Source organism: Thalia democratica, chromosome 5 (genome assembly GCF_965202585.1).
Source record: "Thalia democratica chromosome 5, ktThaDemo2.hap1.1, whole genome shotgun sequence".
Classification (NCBI taxonomy): domain Eukaryota; kingdom Metazoa; phylum Chordata; class Thaliacea; order Salpida; family Salpidae; genus Thalia; species Thalia democratica.
In genome coordinates this window covers 46,113,909-46,133,503 of record NC_139169.1, presented here as the reverse complement: position 1 = coordinate 46,133,503, position 19,595 = coordinate 46,113,909, and the positions used below count along the sequence as shown (strand labels likewise).

The window sequence follows — 19,595 nt, the reverse complement described above, 5'->3', positions numbered from 1 at the left end:
GTACTTTTATACTACAGTGAAAGCGTTTTAACAAGAAAAAAAGTTTGGTTTAGTAGCCCTGTAAAAATATTTAACAAAACTTTTAAACTAGTTACTGGCAGCTATAATTAAAAATAAAGTAAAGAAGCTATTAAGTTTATTGATATTAGCTATACAAAAAGTATAGTTCGTTCGTCTTGGAGTCTAAAACTGACCTGCTAAATATATATTAAAATTTGGTATAATTTTTTAAATTTCTTAAATATTGAAAAAAAAAGTTAAAATGTTTTACTATACATTTACAAATTTGTCGCTATGTTTGATTAATTTTTATGTACTTGTAATTTAATCAAAAAAGTTTAACTCAAAAAAATATTGCTATGAATTATTAATGCTAAAATTATTTTGAAATTAAAAAGATAGTTAATTTAAGTATAAAAATAAATACTTTTCAACTAAACAAGTTGTAGTTAATAAATAGTTTTTCTATAAAAGAATATATATATATACACTTTTTATATGCAATAAAAATAATCAAATGTAAGCTTGGTAGATACTATTTATCTAATAGTTTAATAGTTTTATAACCATTAAATATTAAACCAATTTAACAGTTTTAAACATGTTATAGTAGTTTTAACCTGAAAACACGTTTGAGTAACAAACTCTCCAGTGTCGAAGCCTTCTTCACATGCGGGTATTTTATCATTCCAGGCAGGATTATTAGACCCACGGACAACTATATTCCTTGACAACAGGCCTACTTCGGCTGTGTTTTATTACAAGTTATCAAAGTTATACGATTTGTTATTCCTAACTACAAAAAACCATTCAAACCTCTGAACTCAACGGTGTGATCACCAAACACTTCGCTTACTCCAAGATGTTCGTACTCTAGCGGCTTATCTAACGTCAATGTCATACCGTCTAAACAAAAAAATTATTATTAAAAGTATAAAACACTAGTTTGCTCATAAAATGTACTCTAACCTGGAGAAATTTCTTTGATAGTTCTCTGTTCATTTTCAATCTGGGAGTGTCTATGTCCAGTAGAAGCTATAGCAATGTCATCGCCAACTCTCCAGTTCACAGAATGTTGCAAGGATATCTAGAATTTATGCTGAAAGTAATCTTTTAAACCTTCACTGCTAAAAAAAGTTTTAAACAGTTCAGTATATATTATGGAACTTCGATTTCTCTAAATACTATCAAACAGTTTGATTCATTGAACTTTTATTCAAAAGCCTAGAATCATTTTTTTATTAATAGATAAAAACCTTTACACTTCCTTTAGAAGCTGTTTCACTAAGTTTTGTCCAAGTAAAAGGAATATGCCTTCCGTGGAGGTCTAAAGTTCCATCTCTAACGGCAAGAGTTTTAGCTCCGTAGATCGGAAGTTCTGGCGATCTTAGTTGCCCATATAAGACAATTTCAGTGTTGCGTTCGTATGGCTCATCTTCTGTGCCCACCTACAAAATTGTTGTCGAAAACAGTTTTCAGCGTGTTTTATACTTTGTATGATACTTTTATAACTTGATATACGCATTTAAATCAATAAATGTATTTATCAAACATATTCAGCAAATACACCTTTAGGTTTTACCTGTAATAGTTTAATAAACTGTTTATCATTTAAAAAATGAAAACTGTTATAGCATTTGAATTTTATCAAAAAATTGAAAACGATTTAGATAAAACCAAACTTGAAGTACACCCCCATTTGTAAGGAGTATATTTTCAGCGTGCAAAGATACGTCATTTTCATCATCAAATATAAGTTTACCTCCATTGATGAGCAGCATTACCAAAACCTCGGTGTGAGTATCAAGCAACACAGTCTTGCCCTAAATTCATTAAAAAAATTATAACTTTTGCATATTTTTTAGAATTAAATCTTTAGTCAACCTTTTTTATAAATGTACCTTAAAACAAGAAAAAAAAAAACAAGAAAATAAATGATGGTGAAATTTATAAAGAATGTTATAAACGAGAATTGATTGTAAAAAACAGGTTTTATCTTAAATTATAATTTCATGGGTGAAAACCTATTCTGCAATGAGTTTAAAGTTATTAATCTTGGCTATAGCAGTAGGAGATGCAACGTACTATCTAAATGATATTGATTAAAATACTCAAACACTGTACCTTTGGAATGATTACAAAGTCCTTGATTGTAGGAACTGGTTGTCCTCCCCAAGTAAACACCGAGGACCAACGATCGACGTAGTAGAAGTCTGCTGAATCTTGTCGAGCTATTCCTTTGTCTGCTATCCTTACTTCAACCTAAAATTATGAAGGACTTGATGGAATTGGTTATTCCTGATAACACGTTAAAGCTACAAATATTGCAGTCAAACATATAAGTAAAAATAATATTGTAACACTTTTTTCATCAGTTGATTTCTAAACCATAACACTGTTCTTAGATGAAAGTAAAGTACAAGGGTTTTAAAATCTACGTTTTATCTTTACTTTTAGTTTATTAAGCAATAAGTAATGATGTACTTTAGTTTTGATAGTTCCTTCAGGGCGTGATTCGGTAACACAAACAATTTCTACTGCTGAACTAGACTTGATAGGGCAATCGATACCTCCAATGTTTACTTCAAGATCATCGTCTGCTAAGCTGTAAAAATAATAATAACATTTTATTTACAAAATAAAATACTATAGCTTCATCAAAACAGTTAACAGCTAAAAATATTAAAACTAACTAACAAAATTGAAAAAATAAAGTTTTACCATAAATTAAAATTTGATATAGTTAGGAAGTATAAGTAATTTTAAATTATGCTAAAAAAGTTAAAGCTTTACTTTTTATAAGCAATTAAATATGTAACAAGTAATACCTGAACACATATTAGTTTGAAAAGCAAAAAAGTATACTTACTCTTGGTAAACTTTCATAAACGTACAAAAGCTACTAGGTTAAAATTATTCAAAATGAGTACTTTTTACATCATTTTGTAATTAAAATTTTATAAGAATTTTACTCACTCAAAGTTGCGACCAGTTATAGTAACTTCTGTACCTCCCCCGGTTCCTCCTCGTTGAGGGGAAACCCCTGTAACTACTGCAGTTTCACTCAGAAGGTAGTCGTATGAAACTTCGTCGTCAGATTGCATTAATTTAGAGTTGGTAACTACAACACTTGCCTTGTAAGACGCTATAAATTAGAATATTAATAGTTTTATGACTTCATTACTTATTTTTAATTTTAGGATATATTATTAACAGATAAACAAATTTTGAAAGTTAAATTGAAAATAGCTTAATGCATAAGTTATAAATTATCTATATACCTGATTAGCAATATGCAAAACAGAAATTAAACTTTAAAATTTGGTACAAAGTTTAAAAAAAATTACATGTTCTGAAAACCAAGAGTGTAGTACCAACTAATTCCGGGGGACACTTTTGCACGAGGAGACATTTTTGCACGGCGTCACTTTTGCACGCTGGGTTATTTTTGCACGGAGAGTCACTTTTGTACGAAGGGTCATTTTGCACAGGTTAATAAATGTTTAACTTTTTTTTTAGGTTTAATTATTTTTTTCGTTTTTGCTTTCACTATTACCCCTAACCCTTACCCTCAGTCGGTAGTTTTTTTATTTATATTTTTTTTTGTTTTCTTGTTTTTATTTTGGTTAATTATATTTATTAGATATATATTATTTTTACTATCATTGTTACCTCTAACCCTTATAATCGTTCGGTAACTTTTTTTTTATTTGTGTTTTTTAATAGTTTATTTTATTATTTTTATCTAAGTTTTTATTGTTTTTGTAATTTTTTCTCTTTCATTTTTACTATCACTGTTACCACTAACCCTTACCCTCGGTCGATAACTTTATTATTTGCTTTTTTTATTAATTAATCTTTATATTTTTTTCTTGCTTTTTTTTACAATTTTTTTTTATACACTTGTTTTAGTCTCGTGCAAAAGTGACCCTCTGTGCAAAAGTGACGCCGTGCAGAAGTATCCCTCGTGCTAAAGTGACGATCGCGCAAAAGAGTCGCCGTGCAAAAGTGTCCCCTCGTACAAAAGTGACCCGTTCCCAACTAATCAGACACCGCAAAAAAATCTTTTTTTTTTTGTAATTTGTATTTTTATGAACTTATCTTAAAAATGCTGCTGATGTTTTAAATATGCATAAAATTAGTTTTAGAAACAAGATTTGATTTAACCTTTAAACTCCGGGTAAAATTTACAGAAATCTACTTTCTAAATAAATTACTAGACAATAGAAAAACTTAACCATTAAGTAAGTATATAACATACTTTAAATACTAAATCTTGAAAAACTATAAGTCACTAAAAAATTGGTATGGGGTAGTTCAAAACTAACTTATAGAATCATTGCTATAAACAGACGGTGTGAAGCATGTGATATGTGTTGAGTTTGGTGGATCAACCAGTGTGCACTCTTTGTCACCAATAGTTACTTTCGAGTTGTTAGAAAACCCTTGACCACCTATTTTCACTGTTTGCTTTCCTGCGAAGCTTCCTTAAACATAAAAATCTCGAGGTAATAAAAAAATATTTTAAAAATTTAAGATATTTTCAATACTACCTGATATGGGTGTAATTGACTCTATTTTTAAACTGTAATAGAACTCAGCTTCAACCCGAGCAAGACCTTTAATTTTATGAAGCACCTATAAAAGTTAGTTTTAAAATAGAAGTTTAGCACTTAAAAGTATTACATAAAACTTAAATACCTTTAATAAGACTTTTCCACCTTCGTATGCATTCAATGTGCAAACTATTTGCGTATCATTAACGGATAAGACTTCGCAAAACTTTTCATTGCTTGAGGTTGTTGTAATCATGATGTTTGAAGCTTCATATCCGAAATTAGTCCCATACAATGTAATTTCTTCGCCACCATGTGCTACCAATTTCAAATTGATTCAGATAAATAATATGATTAGATACATTTAACCAGTTACATTTCTAATATCATAAACAAAATTTGATTTCATTAAAGATTTATTATAGTGGCAGTAAACATAGCTGAAACTTCATAAATTGTTTTCTATTCACAAATTATAACTAATATTTTAGTAATAAAACTCAACCTAATTGAGGTTGTATCTCAGAGATAATTGGAGTTAGATCAGCAGTGTACGTGAACCTAAGAGATTCAGGATACCAAATGTTGTTTGATCTTACTCTTATCGGTGGGTTGGTCATATCTCTAGATCCTGTCACGCACACAATAGTGGTAATATTAAATTGAAGTACATTACACTCAACATTTCGTAATTTCACGGTCAATTTATTTTCTTCGCTATCAATGAATCCATTACCTGCAAAAGTTATTTGGAAAATGAAAAACTTGACAAATTATAATTAAAAAACATTTTAAGCTTAGAAAAAAACTAATGTTTTTTTTTTGTTTACACGTTTTTTTTTAACAAGCTATAACAAAACTTGAACTTTTGATATGTAAACATAATATTCATAAACAAACCAGTAATAGTAATTGTAGTTCCTCCTTCTAAGCTACCGCTAGAGGGAACAACGGAGTAAAGTTCAGCCGGACTACTAATTGCAGTTTGAGATTCCAATCTTGCTAAACCTAAAATACAACTCTTAGCTTACAATTCACTAAAACAATTAAGTCCTTATAAAAACATTTGTAATAAAAAACAGTTATTAAAATTAAAACGCATGTACTGTATAATGAAATCTATTTAGTTTGTAGTAACAGAAACTATAAACATAATAAATAATCTAAAAAACGGGAAAAAAAACAGTACTAAATTGATAAAATAAGTTCATTCATGAACAATTGCCAACAATTTTTACTAACCTATACCACTGAAATGTAAAACAACTTCATTCTCGCCGACTGGTAGGTAATCATCTATAACACACAACAATTTTTTATCATTGAAGGAATGTTCGTCAATTACACAGACTCGTTTACCAACTGTAACACTTACTACAGAAGGATCTGTTCCGAAACCTAATAAAAAATTAAACTTATATAAGCAAAGGGTTTTTACAGCTGTAAAACTTATCAATAAAAAGCCATGGTATATGTATATATATATACATATTGTTTATTGAACATAAAAAAAAAGCTCAAAAAATTTGGTTCTAGGACCTGGTGCACGAAAAAACCTTTCGGTTATCAAATCGCACACCACCTGGATACCTTCTAACGTCTTGTCTAGGACAGTATAGAAATTTATTTGTTTGTTTATATTCAAAATATTAACTAGCAAAAAAAATTAGTAATAAAATATTACATAAAACTAACCATTGCCAGTGAAGTCCAAATAGTGTTGCGAAAAAGTCCCACTGACACTGAGATTTTTGCTTAAAGGTGTAGCATCTTTTGAATACTCATAAGTCAATGAGTTGTTTGGAGTTACACCACTGTAAAAAAATATGAACAATTGTTGAAATAAGTAAGACTTTATACACTCTTTTTAGCCATATTATTGATTTAGTTAATCTTAAAACTAAACTGATAAAAACCATAGTACAGTAACATATTAAGGGAAAAATTAACATTACTTCGCTTTCTTTTTGTTTTAAAACATAGATTATTTTGAAATAAAGTAAAGCTCTAAGTTTGATAAAAGCAAACTTCATCTAACGCTTATATGATTTAACTGCAATGCTTTCAAAAAAAAAAACGTTTGTTGAACTGTTTTTCTAATAGTTTATGGGTTGTTTAACGAATTTCAGTGTATGAAATCACTTACTTCTCAACAATGTTAACTTCAAAAACTCGACTGTCACCAAAAGCCTGAGTTCTGCATTTTATTTGTATATAAGTGAACTCTAACACATCGCAAGGTAAATAACCAACTTGGACTTTTGTCAATTCACTAAAACCAGAACCCTTGAAAAAAAAAGTTTTGTAAAAATTTTGGTTTACACAGAAATATCTTACTAAAATATGTAATTTTAGCTGATTGAAAAAACTTGTTTAGTGTAAAAACAAAAAAAAAAAATTGAATTTTTACGTAAACCAATGCTTTGATCTAATAACTAGGACTAAATTTAGTTCTTAATAATGCTTAAATTTAAAGAATAGAAACAGTTCTCACGATTAAAGTCAGTAATGTTCCTCCTAATTCAGATCCAATTTTAGGTGAAAGTGACTCAAGAGTTGGGTAAAACAAAATACTTCTATCTTGCAAGTTGTTTATGGTTAATAAAGCATTTCCTTGATTTTCAGCCGTCAAAGTAACTTCATGACGACCTATCAAAAAGTTTGTAATTTTTACTCGGATAAGCTTTTTGCAATAACAGTACTACACTTTTTAACAAACCTTATCTAAATATTTAAGAGATATTAAATAACTCAACTAATAAAACGTACTAGATTTTAAATTAGATAAACCTTTACTAATTTAAGTTTTTATAGACTAAAAGAAATGTGAAAATTAAGAAATAAAATCTTTTTTTAATGTTATTAAGTACAACTACTTTTTTAAAACTTTTTTCCAAACCTACTAATAACTTTTCTTCTTTTGGAATGATGCATTTTAGTTTGTTGTCTGTTCTTTCTGTTATACCGCACATTTTTCCACCAACCATAACAGTGGGATTAGATATCACATTGTTAACTGAAATTCGAAACAGTGTTATTTTCAAAATTATTAAAGCAGTTATATTAAACAATAGTGACGCAAAACCATTTAAAAGCTTTTATAAACTGCTATTTGTTTAGTTTAGAGCTTTAGGAAATACTTTAAGTATTTAAACATGTTAAAATATGAAATAGGCTAAGATTACTATTTAAATAACAAAAACTGAGTGAGGTTCATAGTATAAAATCTAATTACTATTTAGAACTATCGTCGTTGCGGCATCAGCAATTGAAGGTTGGATATCACTTATTTGTGGAGTTATATTCATACTTGCCGTGAAAAAAAAGTCTTCCTAAAAATAAAACAACAAACTTCAATAGTAATACAAGCATCTTAATTGAGTATTTAACAAACTACTTCTTTATTAGCTTTAATGTCGTTTATATGAGCTGATACAGTGGCCTTAATATCTGTGCGAGTGTTCACAATGACAGTTCCTGTCATCACGATTGCTTTCGTGTATCTCGGTTGTACAACACTCTTGTAGTAAAATTTTCCAACTTTTGTGAAACGGTACTTAAAAGATCCTGAAAATATACAGTTTTACATGTTTTTTATATTTTACAATTTTGTTATTCAACTAAGTATTAAAGCGATTTAAAAAAACAGAATTAATATAATTTGACATAGATAAGATTACAGTTATCTAATAAGCTTTATTTATTCTTAAAATTTCATCAATCCTAAACCTTTGTTATGTATTTACAATTTTCAACTTTTAAGTATTTGACGAAAAAAACATTTTAAAGGAATACTAGTTTCTATTGCTATTTAATTTAGTAGAATATAGAGTAGTATAAAACCTGTTATTAGTTTTTTACCTATTATAATTCATTTTATAGCAACTTGTTAAATGAGAAAAGAGATGAGTAACTTCAATTAAAGTTTATGACAGTACCGAAAAAAATTATTAGGTGGGTCGTAAAAGAAGGAAGAAAAATTGCTATGAATCAGTCAACATACTTTTATCAATCTAATTGCAGAAAACATCTGCTAATAAGGTGCAAGTTAAAACATACTTTTGGAATTTGCACTAAAAGTTTTTATAACTTCTAAGCAACGAGAAATGATTAAAAACTTTTTGTAAACATTCTTAAAATAGGTCAATTACTACTTGTAAAAGTATCTAATACAGTTGATTTGTTTGAGTTTGATGGTTTTTTTAGAACTTCTGTTCTATCAGGGAAGTTTTTGTAATAAATTTAGTATTATTAATATTAAATTGTATAATGATTGTTTAAAAAATACTCACTCACGCTCTTTTTAAATAATTGGATTTGGATGCTAGCAAAAAAGGCCGGACTCCCGGATTCAGTAGATAACTAATTGTTTGCAGTTTAAAGCAAAACACAGTTTGGTTACACTATCTACGTTTCAAAAGTTTGTTAATTGGACATAATGCTTACAATTAAATTCTAAAAAAAACCTTTTGGAGACGGAGGAGTATTAAAACCGTTTCCATCAAACTCCTCGCTTAAAAGATCTTTCACGGTGAATATTGAGTACTCAATGTCAAGAACTCCATCCCGTGCGGACCAAATAAACTCAATTTCGTCACCTTGTTCTATGACAACTAATTGTGGTTGCCATGCGTATCCGATACCGTGTACTGTAAAATCAGATTTTAGTTCAGACTACCGAAAATTTTTGCTATTTTATACTACATTGGAGCTCAGCTTAATCTAATTAAAAGAAACTGATCGACATCTTGCTTTATTATTATTTCTCATAAATATTTAATGAAAATAGTTTTGGATAGTTGTTATTTTTTAACATGGAACTTTTATAATATAAACTTGAGCAATTAAAACTAACCGCTGTGACTTCCAAAGTTGTCAACTTTGTAAACTTTAGTAAATGGTTTAGTTGTACAAACAATGTTTGTACTACTAAAAGAAGAAACGTCACAATAGTCATTCCCAACTTTTACTTGTACGTCTTCATTGAATCCCTCCCCTTGTATAACTAAATTCGTACCTCCTAGAACTGAACCTTCATTTGGATTGATTGAAGATATTGAAAACCGGTATCTTACAAAGCTTTCGCTGTCAAAATTGATATATTCTAAGTCTAAGATGATTGTGTACTAGCGTTTATAAAAAAGGAGGCTTACTCGACATTTATTGCACATCCACTACCTTCAACAATAACTTTTACTCTATAGTCCCCATGATATAATTTTGGAGGTTCAACTTCTATTTCACTACTAGTCCAACTTAAAATGTTTGCCATTTGGCTTCCAACTAGTACGACCCCGGCATCATTAAAATTTTTTCCAAAAATTGTCAGCTTTTGACCTAAAATTAATGGTACAATAGTAAACATAGAATGAAATTTAGTAAGTCATTTGTTAGTTATGTTCAATTAAACAACTAATTTGTTTAACTTATTTACAAGTTTTACTAAAAAACTTTTTAGGTTTTAAGCTTATACTTAATATGTACACATAAAAATGAAAAAAAAAAATTACACATTTAAAAAATTTAATGTCGTTTCATTAACTTTTTAGTTTATTAAAACTTACTTGTACTTTATTTTATAGTAAATGGTTAGCTACCATTTAAAATTGTATACCTGCTACCAAACTAATCGTTTTCGGTTGAATATCTGTTATAGCTCCTATGTCATCACCTGTACTTAAAAACTGGAATCCAGATTCGAGTGATACATTGAAACTGTTATTAAACTCAACTACTACATCAACTTCACCAACAAAATTACTTGGCTGAGTTGTGCAAACAATGTTGGTGTAATTTATTAAGTTTATTTCGCACAATGAGCTTCCAAACATTGTTCTAGAAACAAGGGATGAATCGAAACCTACAATTTTTTTTGAGTAAACAAAAACGTATCAAATTTATTTAGTGTTTCGCTTACCCGATCCAGTAATAATAACTTCGGTACATCCAGCCTGACTTCCACGCATTGGTTTCACAGAAGATAGCTCAGCATTGGTTGTGAAATATCTGGTGTCATTATTTATTTGAGCAAAACCTGTAAACAAAATTATTTTACAAATATCATATGATAGGCTTTAAAGAAAAACTTATAAAAAATGACACATAGCATTTTAACTTAATACAAAGCCAAAGTTCTATGACTAAAAAAATTGTGTGTTTATAAAAAAGTAGACTGAAGTTTCCAAAACAACTATTTATTATTATAAGTAGAATTGTTTAAAAAAATAAGTATTAAAATATGATGTTTATAAACTTTAAAACCAATAAATTTCAATTTATATTTATTTATAATTAAGTTGTTTTGTTTAAATTTAGTTTTAAGTGCCTTATACCTTGCAGATAAATAAGAGCAAAATGAAAGCCTTTCTGAAGAAGCTGGATTCATAAAGCATCAAGCACGAAACACATGCAAACTAGTGTTTATTTTATATAAAATATATTTCATAAACAAGTTGTGAAGTATAACAAAATATTTTTTTTGCTTTGAACAGCTGTTTCAGCGCTCTAAATGCTTCTAATAACTATATAACTGTATATATTTAACTATATAATAAACAACAGTTTTTAATAAACAACAGCTCATATAATTCTCAGTAAAGTTTTAGTTTATTAAACAACTTTTGCAAAAACTTCGAACTTTATTTATTTATAAATATCGTGACTTAGAAATAATGAAGTTTTTTATGCTGTAACTTAAGTTTGAAAAGTACGCTGATTTTAAAATTAATAAACTAACTGTTTTTAATTTTCCTAATAAATCATATATATACAAATATAATAAGGTGATTATTTAAACTTAATCACTTTCTACAGAGCTACTTGAAGGGCGTTTAAATAACTTATTAGGAAAATGCGATTTTAAAAATCCAGATCATATGTTTCATAAAGACAAAAAATTGTCTTTAATTTTCAGCTGGTTCAATTAAAAATATATATACGTACAATATATATTATTTAGTGTGTCTTGTATTTTTTAATGATTTATTTAGTGACGTAACTATTCTTTTAGTTTTTTGCTTAATTTCATGTACATCTTTACTTACGTTTTAAGATATTATTGTAATAAACTAACTAAAAAGCTGTTCAATAGAACAGTGAAACATTTGTATTAGTAAAACGTAGTGTTTGATTAATATATATATATATATAATTAAAACACACAAAATAAACTTTTGCTTGGGACAGATGTTTCTGCGTTCAATACGCGTCTTCAGCCAAGTATTTTATTCAATGAAAAGAAAACTTGTAAATACAGCAATAAATTATACAAAATTAGGTATTCAGTAATAATAGAATTATAAGTAATAATATGATTAGATAAGATAAACTAAATCACCTTCCACAGAGCCCACTTGAAGGGCTTTTAAATAGTTTATTGCGAATATTTGAATTTCGAGTTGAATTGCACCTTGCTTAAGATTAATCTTAAGCACAGTGGAATTCAATTAGAACTGCAGCTGAGGATTAAAAACAATTTTATTGATTTAATTAAACATATGTACTGTTCTTTCCAAATTCAAATATTCGCAATAAACAATATATATGTAAAAAAGCACGTTATGTTTAACATAATAAACTTTAATATGTTTTTTCAAACTAAATTTCAGATAAACTGGTAAGGTATTTATATAATAGAAATTTTTAAGTGAATCTAAATTTTTGTAAAAATCACTAACCTTTTCCTGCTACTGCAACAACAATGGAATTTATACCTGGTAATACTTTTCCAACAGTAAAACTAATTTCAGTTTTAGAAGCTTTAATTATATCACAACTTACATCTCCTATTGTAACAACATTTTTCTCTAAGGCTTCATCATCGAAACCAAGTCCTGTTAATGCAAAATTACTTGATTAATTAGAATGAAATGCAAATTTATTTGAATTTTTAATTAGTTGAAGTAACAAACATGAGTTAAATAAAAAAAATATATGAAGTTTAACTTTATTCTAAACGTTACCTTACAAACAGAGAGTAATAAATTTTTTGTTGTTTACAAATCTATTTTATATTTTATTTATTGGATTTTATTTCTCTAGCTTTTTACGATTATAAAAGTATATATTGAAATAGAACTAGGGTAATCAGTATTTTAAAATTCTTCACGATCTGGACTGTGTTGTTGGGGTCTCTCTCTCTCTAGACGTCTTATTTTTGTTATTTCACTTTTAAAAAACAAACCATTCAAATTTACTTTAAGTAAAACTTCTTAAACATAATTCATAAATTAAATGTTTGTTTAAACACTTTTTGACAAGTCAAACTTTGAAGATTTATAACGGTTATAATACGGGCCGAGGGTTGTAACTTTGGGCTTCTCTTTAGTACAATTTAAACCATTTAAGAACTTGTACTTTTGATAAAAACTACAAAAGTAACAAACGTTTAAATTGTGTCTATAAAAATTACATCTTAAAGACTTATTAAAAAGTACTTTATCTTAGGAACTAACCAGTAATAACTACACTTTGACCAAAAGATGCAAAATTAGGCAAAACTGTTTTAACTTGAGGCGTATGATCATCCGACCAATCAAAAGTACAAGAGGTGTTGACGTCATCATCGAAATCAGCTAAACAAGCCGATGGAATTTTGTTGATGTAAACTTGAACCTTAAACAATAAAACTAAATTTAAACTTATTTAAAAATCAAGTTTGATAAACATTTTATGACACAGTGTTAATTTAAAAGTAATATATTTAGTAATAATCAGATACGCTGTAATTCAAATTTTAAGAAGGTGATAGAACAAAATTGTTCGATAGTTCAGACTTTTGTTAGTATTAATCAAAACAGTTCTACAATGAATATTAACTATTTCAACTAAAATTGTTTTAAACTCGAAATAGCTTAATAAAAAAACTTGAGGTAAATTGCTGGAAGTTCTAAAGTAGTCTCCTTTTATCGGCTCCATTTTTAGATGACCATTTATTACATGATGTGTTTCGATTGTAGGATTTAAACCAATTAGCTTACTACCATTTGCAAAGATAGATGGCGCCCTTCCTCCAGGTCGTGCTATTCTCAATATATACCCGTAGCTAAAGTTCAAATTGTATATATTACTTACCGTAGTTTTTATAATCTTTTTAAGTCAAGTAGCTTATTTTTTATCATATGCATAGAGTCTTAGCTGAAACTCTTATTGTTTTGCGTGATTAAATCACTTGTAAAGAAAACAAGCTAATCAAAACTAAAACAATTAGGTTCAAAAGTTTTTAAAGGGTGATACAACCTTCAACAATACAACATACAACAAAGCTTAACCCGGTGCAAATTCCATATCTCCAGTGAAGAACTTGACCTATACCTTCATGATTTTCGAGAAGAAATGATAAATCTGAAGAAGAAACATTGGCAGGAATATCATGTATCGGAGAAAATTTGCCCCCTTCGAAACTTAAGTCAAAAGTTCCGCTCACTGGAGGTGAAGCTTCTGATAGTCTTTCAACTTTTATCTATGATAGAAATTTTACAAAAAATTAAAGATGCTGCTTGTTTTTAAACAGGAACTAAATATATCTGATTATTTTAGAGTTTGTAATAAAAGTTTCATTAAAGAAAAACAAAATATGAAATTACTGAAATATACTATGGTTGAAAAAATAAAACACCTGCATTGATTCATCGTCTAAAACTCTTTTACTTATTGTAAGATTTTTGCTTTTACTTGCAATAGTCAAGAACGCAAAACCTGCCCAGAAAAATACATGTTTATAAAAACATTAACTTTGTAAATTTATATTCATAAAATGTTATAAATAAAACAACAAACCTAATAAAGGTAAATTATGACCGCAATCGTGAGTTTTCATTGTAACAACATACTTAAAAGGACTTGGCTCAGTAATGTTAATTTCCCTTAGCTTAACGTGAGGTACTACTGATTCTCGTCTTTTTTCCAATAAATCTGTTAAGTTTATAAATTAAATTTTGTTTTATACTTTAAATGCTTATAAAAAAGCTAAAAACATACAATTTGGTAAATAAAATTTGTTTATGAATAGAAAGTATAGTTATTTGCCTTAACTAAAAAAGAATGCTCAATTTACTGGGATGTAAAGAGCTTATATAAATAGATTTATGCAAATTTTATATTTTATTCGCGACCGGTTTCGGTGGCAAGAGATTGCGACCTTTTCAAGCAAAAATAAAATATGAAACTGCATGTAACAATGTTAGTTAATTATACTGTTGTTTAAAAACTTATTCATGCGTGAAGAATATAAACAAAAACAAAATTGTTGCATATTCGAAAATTCAAGCATATCAGAGTATATTTAGGTAAAATTGGTACTAGTTGTTAAAAAAAGGTTGAATTAATATTAATATAATGAGTCAAATAAAAAAGCTCTGGATTCAGTTTTTTTATTTGACTCATTATATTAATATTAATTCAACCTTTTTTTAACAACTAGTACCAATTTTACCTAAATATACTCTGATATGCTTGAATTTTCGAATATGCAACAATTTTGTTTTTGTTTATATTCTTCACGCATGAATAGAAAGTAAAAATTATTAAGAAAACCATTTTTTAATACTTGCTTTGTTTATTTGAAGGTAGAAAATGTAAATTAAATACTATAATAGCAATTCATTTATAAGTAAAAAACTAAATATTTAACGGACTTAGATACATTCGTGGCAATAATAGTTTCTCAAATGTTGGATAACTCACAAATATCGAAAAAAATCTTTAAAAACTTTGAACTTAAATATTAAGCAAACCTGAAATTTGAGTTTCATCAAACGAGTATTTGCTAAATCTAACATTGTCTACGTAAAGTGTTCCCTCTACTATTCTTTGGAACCAAAATCTTCGTAAACGAAACCCACTTCCTTCTGGTACCTCTGAATAATTAAAATTAACTTGAAAATTGATTCATTTGTCAATTTTTTTATTTGCGCCACAAATGTTTTATTTGCACAACAAATTTATTTGCAACTGATTACACAAAACTTATACGTTTAATCAAAAAAAATATTTTTTCATTCACTTTCTTTGAGCATTTCGTTTATGTTTAGACAGACTAAATTCCAGCTATTTTTCACAACTAATCTATCATCATACAAGTCCATTTGCTTTAAACGTACTTCACGTTGTACTTTGTATTGAAAGTTAACAGTAATGTAGTTTCTTGTATCTCCAAGGTAAGCATAGCACAACTAAAACATTTAATTATTAACGTGAATTTATAGTTAATATTTTTAGGATATTTAAAAAGATTTTTTTAAATACACTTTGTATTAACTTATTAGACACTTAATTTTTATGTTTAAGTTAAAAGTTCCTATTTTCTAAAATGATGATATTTAAAATAACTCTTTTAAAAACTAGCTAGTTTAACTAAACAACAATACAAGACAATTTCTTTTGAAAATAAATAAATAAATAGGTAGTAAATATTTTATATATATATTAATAAAGCATCTTAAAAAAAATTGTGTAATTAAAATTCATTGAAATCTAACAATTGGGCTTGATGCCAAGATAATCGGGTTCTCTTCATTGTTGTAAAATCTATGTACATTTTTTAGTGAGAAAGTTCCACAGAATGATTGTTCGCTTGATCTTTGGTTTATGAAAGACTCAGTAGTTAATTTTTCCATATCGCTAAATTTGAACAACATGTTTTTCATTTAAATTTTGCAAAAAAAACATTTGAAAGTTTTGCTGTGCAAATTATTAAAGGTTTATGCAAAGATTAAAAAATAGTTTGCCATTCAATACAAAAAACTAACTAATAAAAAAAAGAGTTTTTAAAGTGTTCTTGAGATAACTCTTCCGGGCAGTAAGGTTCAAACAATGATTTTATTTCTGTGGCCATAGTTTCATTGTTTAGTTTTTCCAATGAAATTGTGTTAGAAATCATTTCGCCAACTTTAAAAGTTATGCTTGTTTCATTTTGAATTCCAGCTGACCGAGGAATTATTTCAGCTACAATTGACTGTTGTGACTCAATTTTGAACAGGTTTGTGAAGTCACCTAGTAAAAATTATATTCTAAATACCTTAAGTAGACATTTCTGCGTAAAAGAAATGAAAATAAAAGGTTGTTTTTTTTGACTTAAGTTAGTATCAAAATGCTAAAATTAAAATGTATTTGAAAAGCGTTTTATATTCTATGTGAGCTTTTATTAAACAAAACTTATTTTTTAAATTTCTTGAAAATTAAATTTTAATGCAACAGGTACCTTTACAACATGATAAATAATTATAAATGACTGCAATAAATTCAATATTTAGAATACTTGCCTTTATATTTAAATAATTTTTCATTTATCATTAATTAAAAAAATAAACATTTTAGAACCAAATAGAAAACAATGGAAAAACCTCTTTTTGACTTAACAGTAATTCGATATTGTGAAATTGTCTCTTCCTTAGAAACTTGTAGAGCAACTATAACTTCTCCAGTCTTTCGGAAAACTGGCAATTGGTGAATTTCGTAACTCAAAGCTGCTTCCGTAATATAAAAGCCTAACCAGCCTGTATTGATTGTTTTTAAACTAAAACGAGGATATATGTTGATAAAATATACTTTTATACCACTATAAATTATATTTTTTACTTCAAGTTATAACATTTTTAATTGTAGTCTATTGAAAATTATATAGATATATAATTTTCAATAGACTATATAGTCATATAGCTTTCAGTAAGTTTTTTTTTGACTTATTTAGCTTTTGTGTAAGCCTTCTTTCAGTATACAGGTTTTGTTTTATAAATTGGTTTGCTGAAGATTCTATTAAATCAAAAATTGTAACATGTCTTTTTATGACATAGTGCCTAGCCTACTAAAGCTAATAAGTGTAAATTGTGTTTTAAACTTAGTCAAAATCAAATATTTATGTTTATTTGGTTTGTATCCTTAGAATTTAGATGAAAATATTTCGAGATTTTATTATAAGACAATTAACCCAGTAAACTCTTCGAATATAAACTTAATCTTATTTAAATAAAATTTTATTGGATAATGTTTGTCTACTAATATCTACACAAGCTATGTTTGCATAATTTAGATCTTTAAGTATAAAATAAAGTTATATTTTTACTTTAAATGTAATAAAAATCTCCAAGTAAATTACTCTGGTTGTTAACAATTTAAAAATCTTCTTATATAAGGTCATACTATACATACACGTGAATTGTTAAAAACTTGAACTTTTGTATATGACTAAAGAAGTACTTGTACTGTATTGAGCGACATGAATTTTAAACATTTGGTCTTCACAGAAAGAAAGGTCACATGTCAAAGAAATAAGGAAGACTGTGTCTGCCCCCGAACGTGTTTCATTGATGTTCATTAGCTCGATTGATTGCTGCTCGTGCATCACTGTGGATTTCATTCTAAGGTGCTGTCTATCGACCTCAATCGATCCTAAATTTTGCAATAGTAATTTCCAATTAACGCAACAAACATACTGTTTTATTACAATTGATTATAGTAAATTCGATTCAGTTAACTAGTTTATTTTACTGACTAATAGAACATTACTGGTATAATTAGTTAGAAACTAAAAATATTTAGTGCGACTTGTTATTATTTTTTAGATCTTTAAACAAAAGATATATGTGACAATTAAACTGTAAAAAGAATTTAAAAAACAAAAACATTTAGATAGATATCAAAATAGTATTAAGAAAGATGTAGCTAGGTGTAAATATTACAAACTGCTTAGAATAGGGGTGGGCAACGTACGGCCCGTGGGCCGGATCCGGCCCGCAGACTGAAAATGACCGGCCCCCGACCGTTTTTTAAATTTTAATAGGATCCGGCCCGCTAGCAAAGTGACAGGCCCGCAAAGGGTCAATATTACAAAATAATTATAAAACTTTGTATCATATTTTTACAAAACAAACCTGTAAGAATTTGACTTTAAAACATACTGAAAAACTTCTTTATAAACTAATGTGTACTTATAAATACACTATTTTGTCCTAATATTTTGTGTTGTTGTAACTTAGTTGAAATATCGTTCTAGGACGAAACCGGTCGTAGGGTTGTCTCGGAAGCTGTTGTTGTTGATCGTGTGGTGAAGTTCATTGTTTATTAGACATTATTTAAACATCTGACATGTCTCAATCTACATCTTAAGTTGTCAGATATGAGAAAGCTTTGTGAATTTAAAGGGTTTAAAAAAGTGATTAAATGTATCCATAAAATTAGACTTCAGTCGGATCCGATAATTTTATCTAAATTAGAATCCGACCGGATTCGGATCTCGACTTAAAATTAGCATCCAGTCGGATTCGGATCTAAAAAGTCATTATTTGGTTGGATCCGGTAAATCACTAATTCGAAACGCTCCGGCCCGCAAAAGACTAAATTTTCCCGGATCCGGCCCGTTGATTTAAAAATGTTGCCCGACCCTAGCTTAGAACTATCATTTTGGCCAACTTCTTTTTAGGTATAAAGTATTAGGTTGCACATTGTTAAAACGTTTTGCAATATAAATATTTAGTCAAAACAATGTAATAAATTTCGTAATATGTTTTATCTTATTCTAACTTTACTAGTAATCAAAAACATATTTTAAAAACTTTTGTTTTAATATAGCTTAGTGTAAAAAATAAAGATCATACCTATTTGATCGGAGTTGAAAACAGTATCATACACCATTGCATTTAATTTGATAGATTCTGTACAAGGTCCTTCAGTTTCAAATTTAGCTTCAAAGTAGTATTGATTTCCCTTTTCAAGTCGTACTTCACTAGTTGTTGCTTTTCTGCTTTCAATTAACTCCTGTAAAAAATAGTTAGAAATGATATATATAACAAATAAAAATGCTAACTAGCTAAATATTCTAACCAGGCCTTTACCAATGTCCATTTCCAATAGAAGAAGAGAATTGTCATTTAGTACACTTTCTGAGCTAAAATAAAATTTATATGTAGAAGTGACAGATGGCAAAAAAAGACCGGAAACTTTTGCTCTGTATCTACTAGTTTCGTTAAATTCCAGATGACACATTTCAACGATATCAGAGAAAAAAATATGGTAATCTAAAAAAAAAAAGAATTTTGTGTTTCT

At 28.0% G+C, this 19,595-nt stretch overlaps 1 protein-coding gene across 1 annotated transcript in view; it reads right to left on the bottom strand.

Annotated features, from left to right (window-relative positions):
• LOC145836603 (fibrocystin-L-like) overlaps positions 1-19,595 on the bottom strand; it is a 44,266-nt gene that overhangs the window by 21,245 nt on the left and 3,426 nt on the right. Inside the window, exons 9-41 of the mRNA XM_082944394.1 lie at positions 19,148-19,307; positions 17,850-17,942; positions 15,290-15,412; positions 14,334-14,468; positions 14,173-14,252; positions 13,826-14,016; positions 13,422-13,599; positions 13,010-13,169; positions 12,233-12,388; positions 10,474-10,590; positions 10,171-10,416; positions 9,710-9,893; positions 9,412-9,641; positions 9,023-9,205; positions 7,951-8,123; positions 7,792-7,888; positions 7,456-7,572; positions 7,051-7,205; positions 6,703-6,842; positions 6,252-6,370; positions 5,799-5,954; positions 5,457-5,564; positions 5,062-5,292; positions 4,722-4,874; positions 4,329-4,487; positions 2,977-3,145; positions 2,485-2,605; positions 2,125-2,262; positions 1,683-1,823; positions 1,257-1,448; positions 970-1,087; positions 817-906; positions 621-748 (exon numbers count right to left, since the gene is read on the bottom strand). Coding sequence (XP_082800520.1) covers positions 621-748; positions 817-906; positions 970-1,087; positions 1,257-1,448; positions 1,683-1,823; positions 2,125-2,262; positions 2,485-2,605; positions 2,977-3,145; positions 4,329-4,487; positions 4,722-4,874; positions 5,062-5,292; positions 5,457-5,564; positions 5,799-5,954; positions 6,252-6,370; positions 6,703-6,842; positions 7,051-7,205; positions 7,456-7,572; positions 7,792-7,888; positions 7,951-8,123; positions 9,023-9,205; positions 9,412-9,641; positions 9,710-9,893; positions 10,171-10,416; positions 10,474-10,590; positions 12,233-12,388; positions 13,010-13,169; positions 13,422-13,599; positions 13,826-14,016; positions 14,173-14,252; positions 14,334-14,468; positions 15,290-15,412; positions 17,850-17,942; positions 19,148-19,307 — 4,941 coding nt within the window. The remainder of the gene's footprint in view (positions 1-620; positions 749-816; positions 907-969; positions 1,088-1,256; positions 1,449-1,682; positions 1,824-2,124; positions 2,263-2,484; positions 2,606-2,976; positions 3,146-4,328; positions 4,488-4,721; positions 4,875-5,061; positions 5,293-5,456; positions 5,565-5,798; positions 5,955-6,251; positions 6,371-6,702; positions 6,843-7,050; positions 7,206-7,455; positions 7,573-7,791; positions 7,889-7,950; positions 8,124-9,022; positions 9,206-9,411; positions 9,642-9,709; positions 9,894-10,170; positions 10,417-10,473; positions 10,591-12,232; positions 12,389-13,009; positions 13,170-13,421; positions 13,600-13,825; positions 14,017-14,172; positions 14,253-14,333; positions 14,469-15,289; positions 15,413-17,849; positions 17,943-19,147; positions 19,308-19,595) is intronic.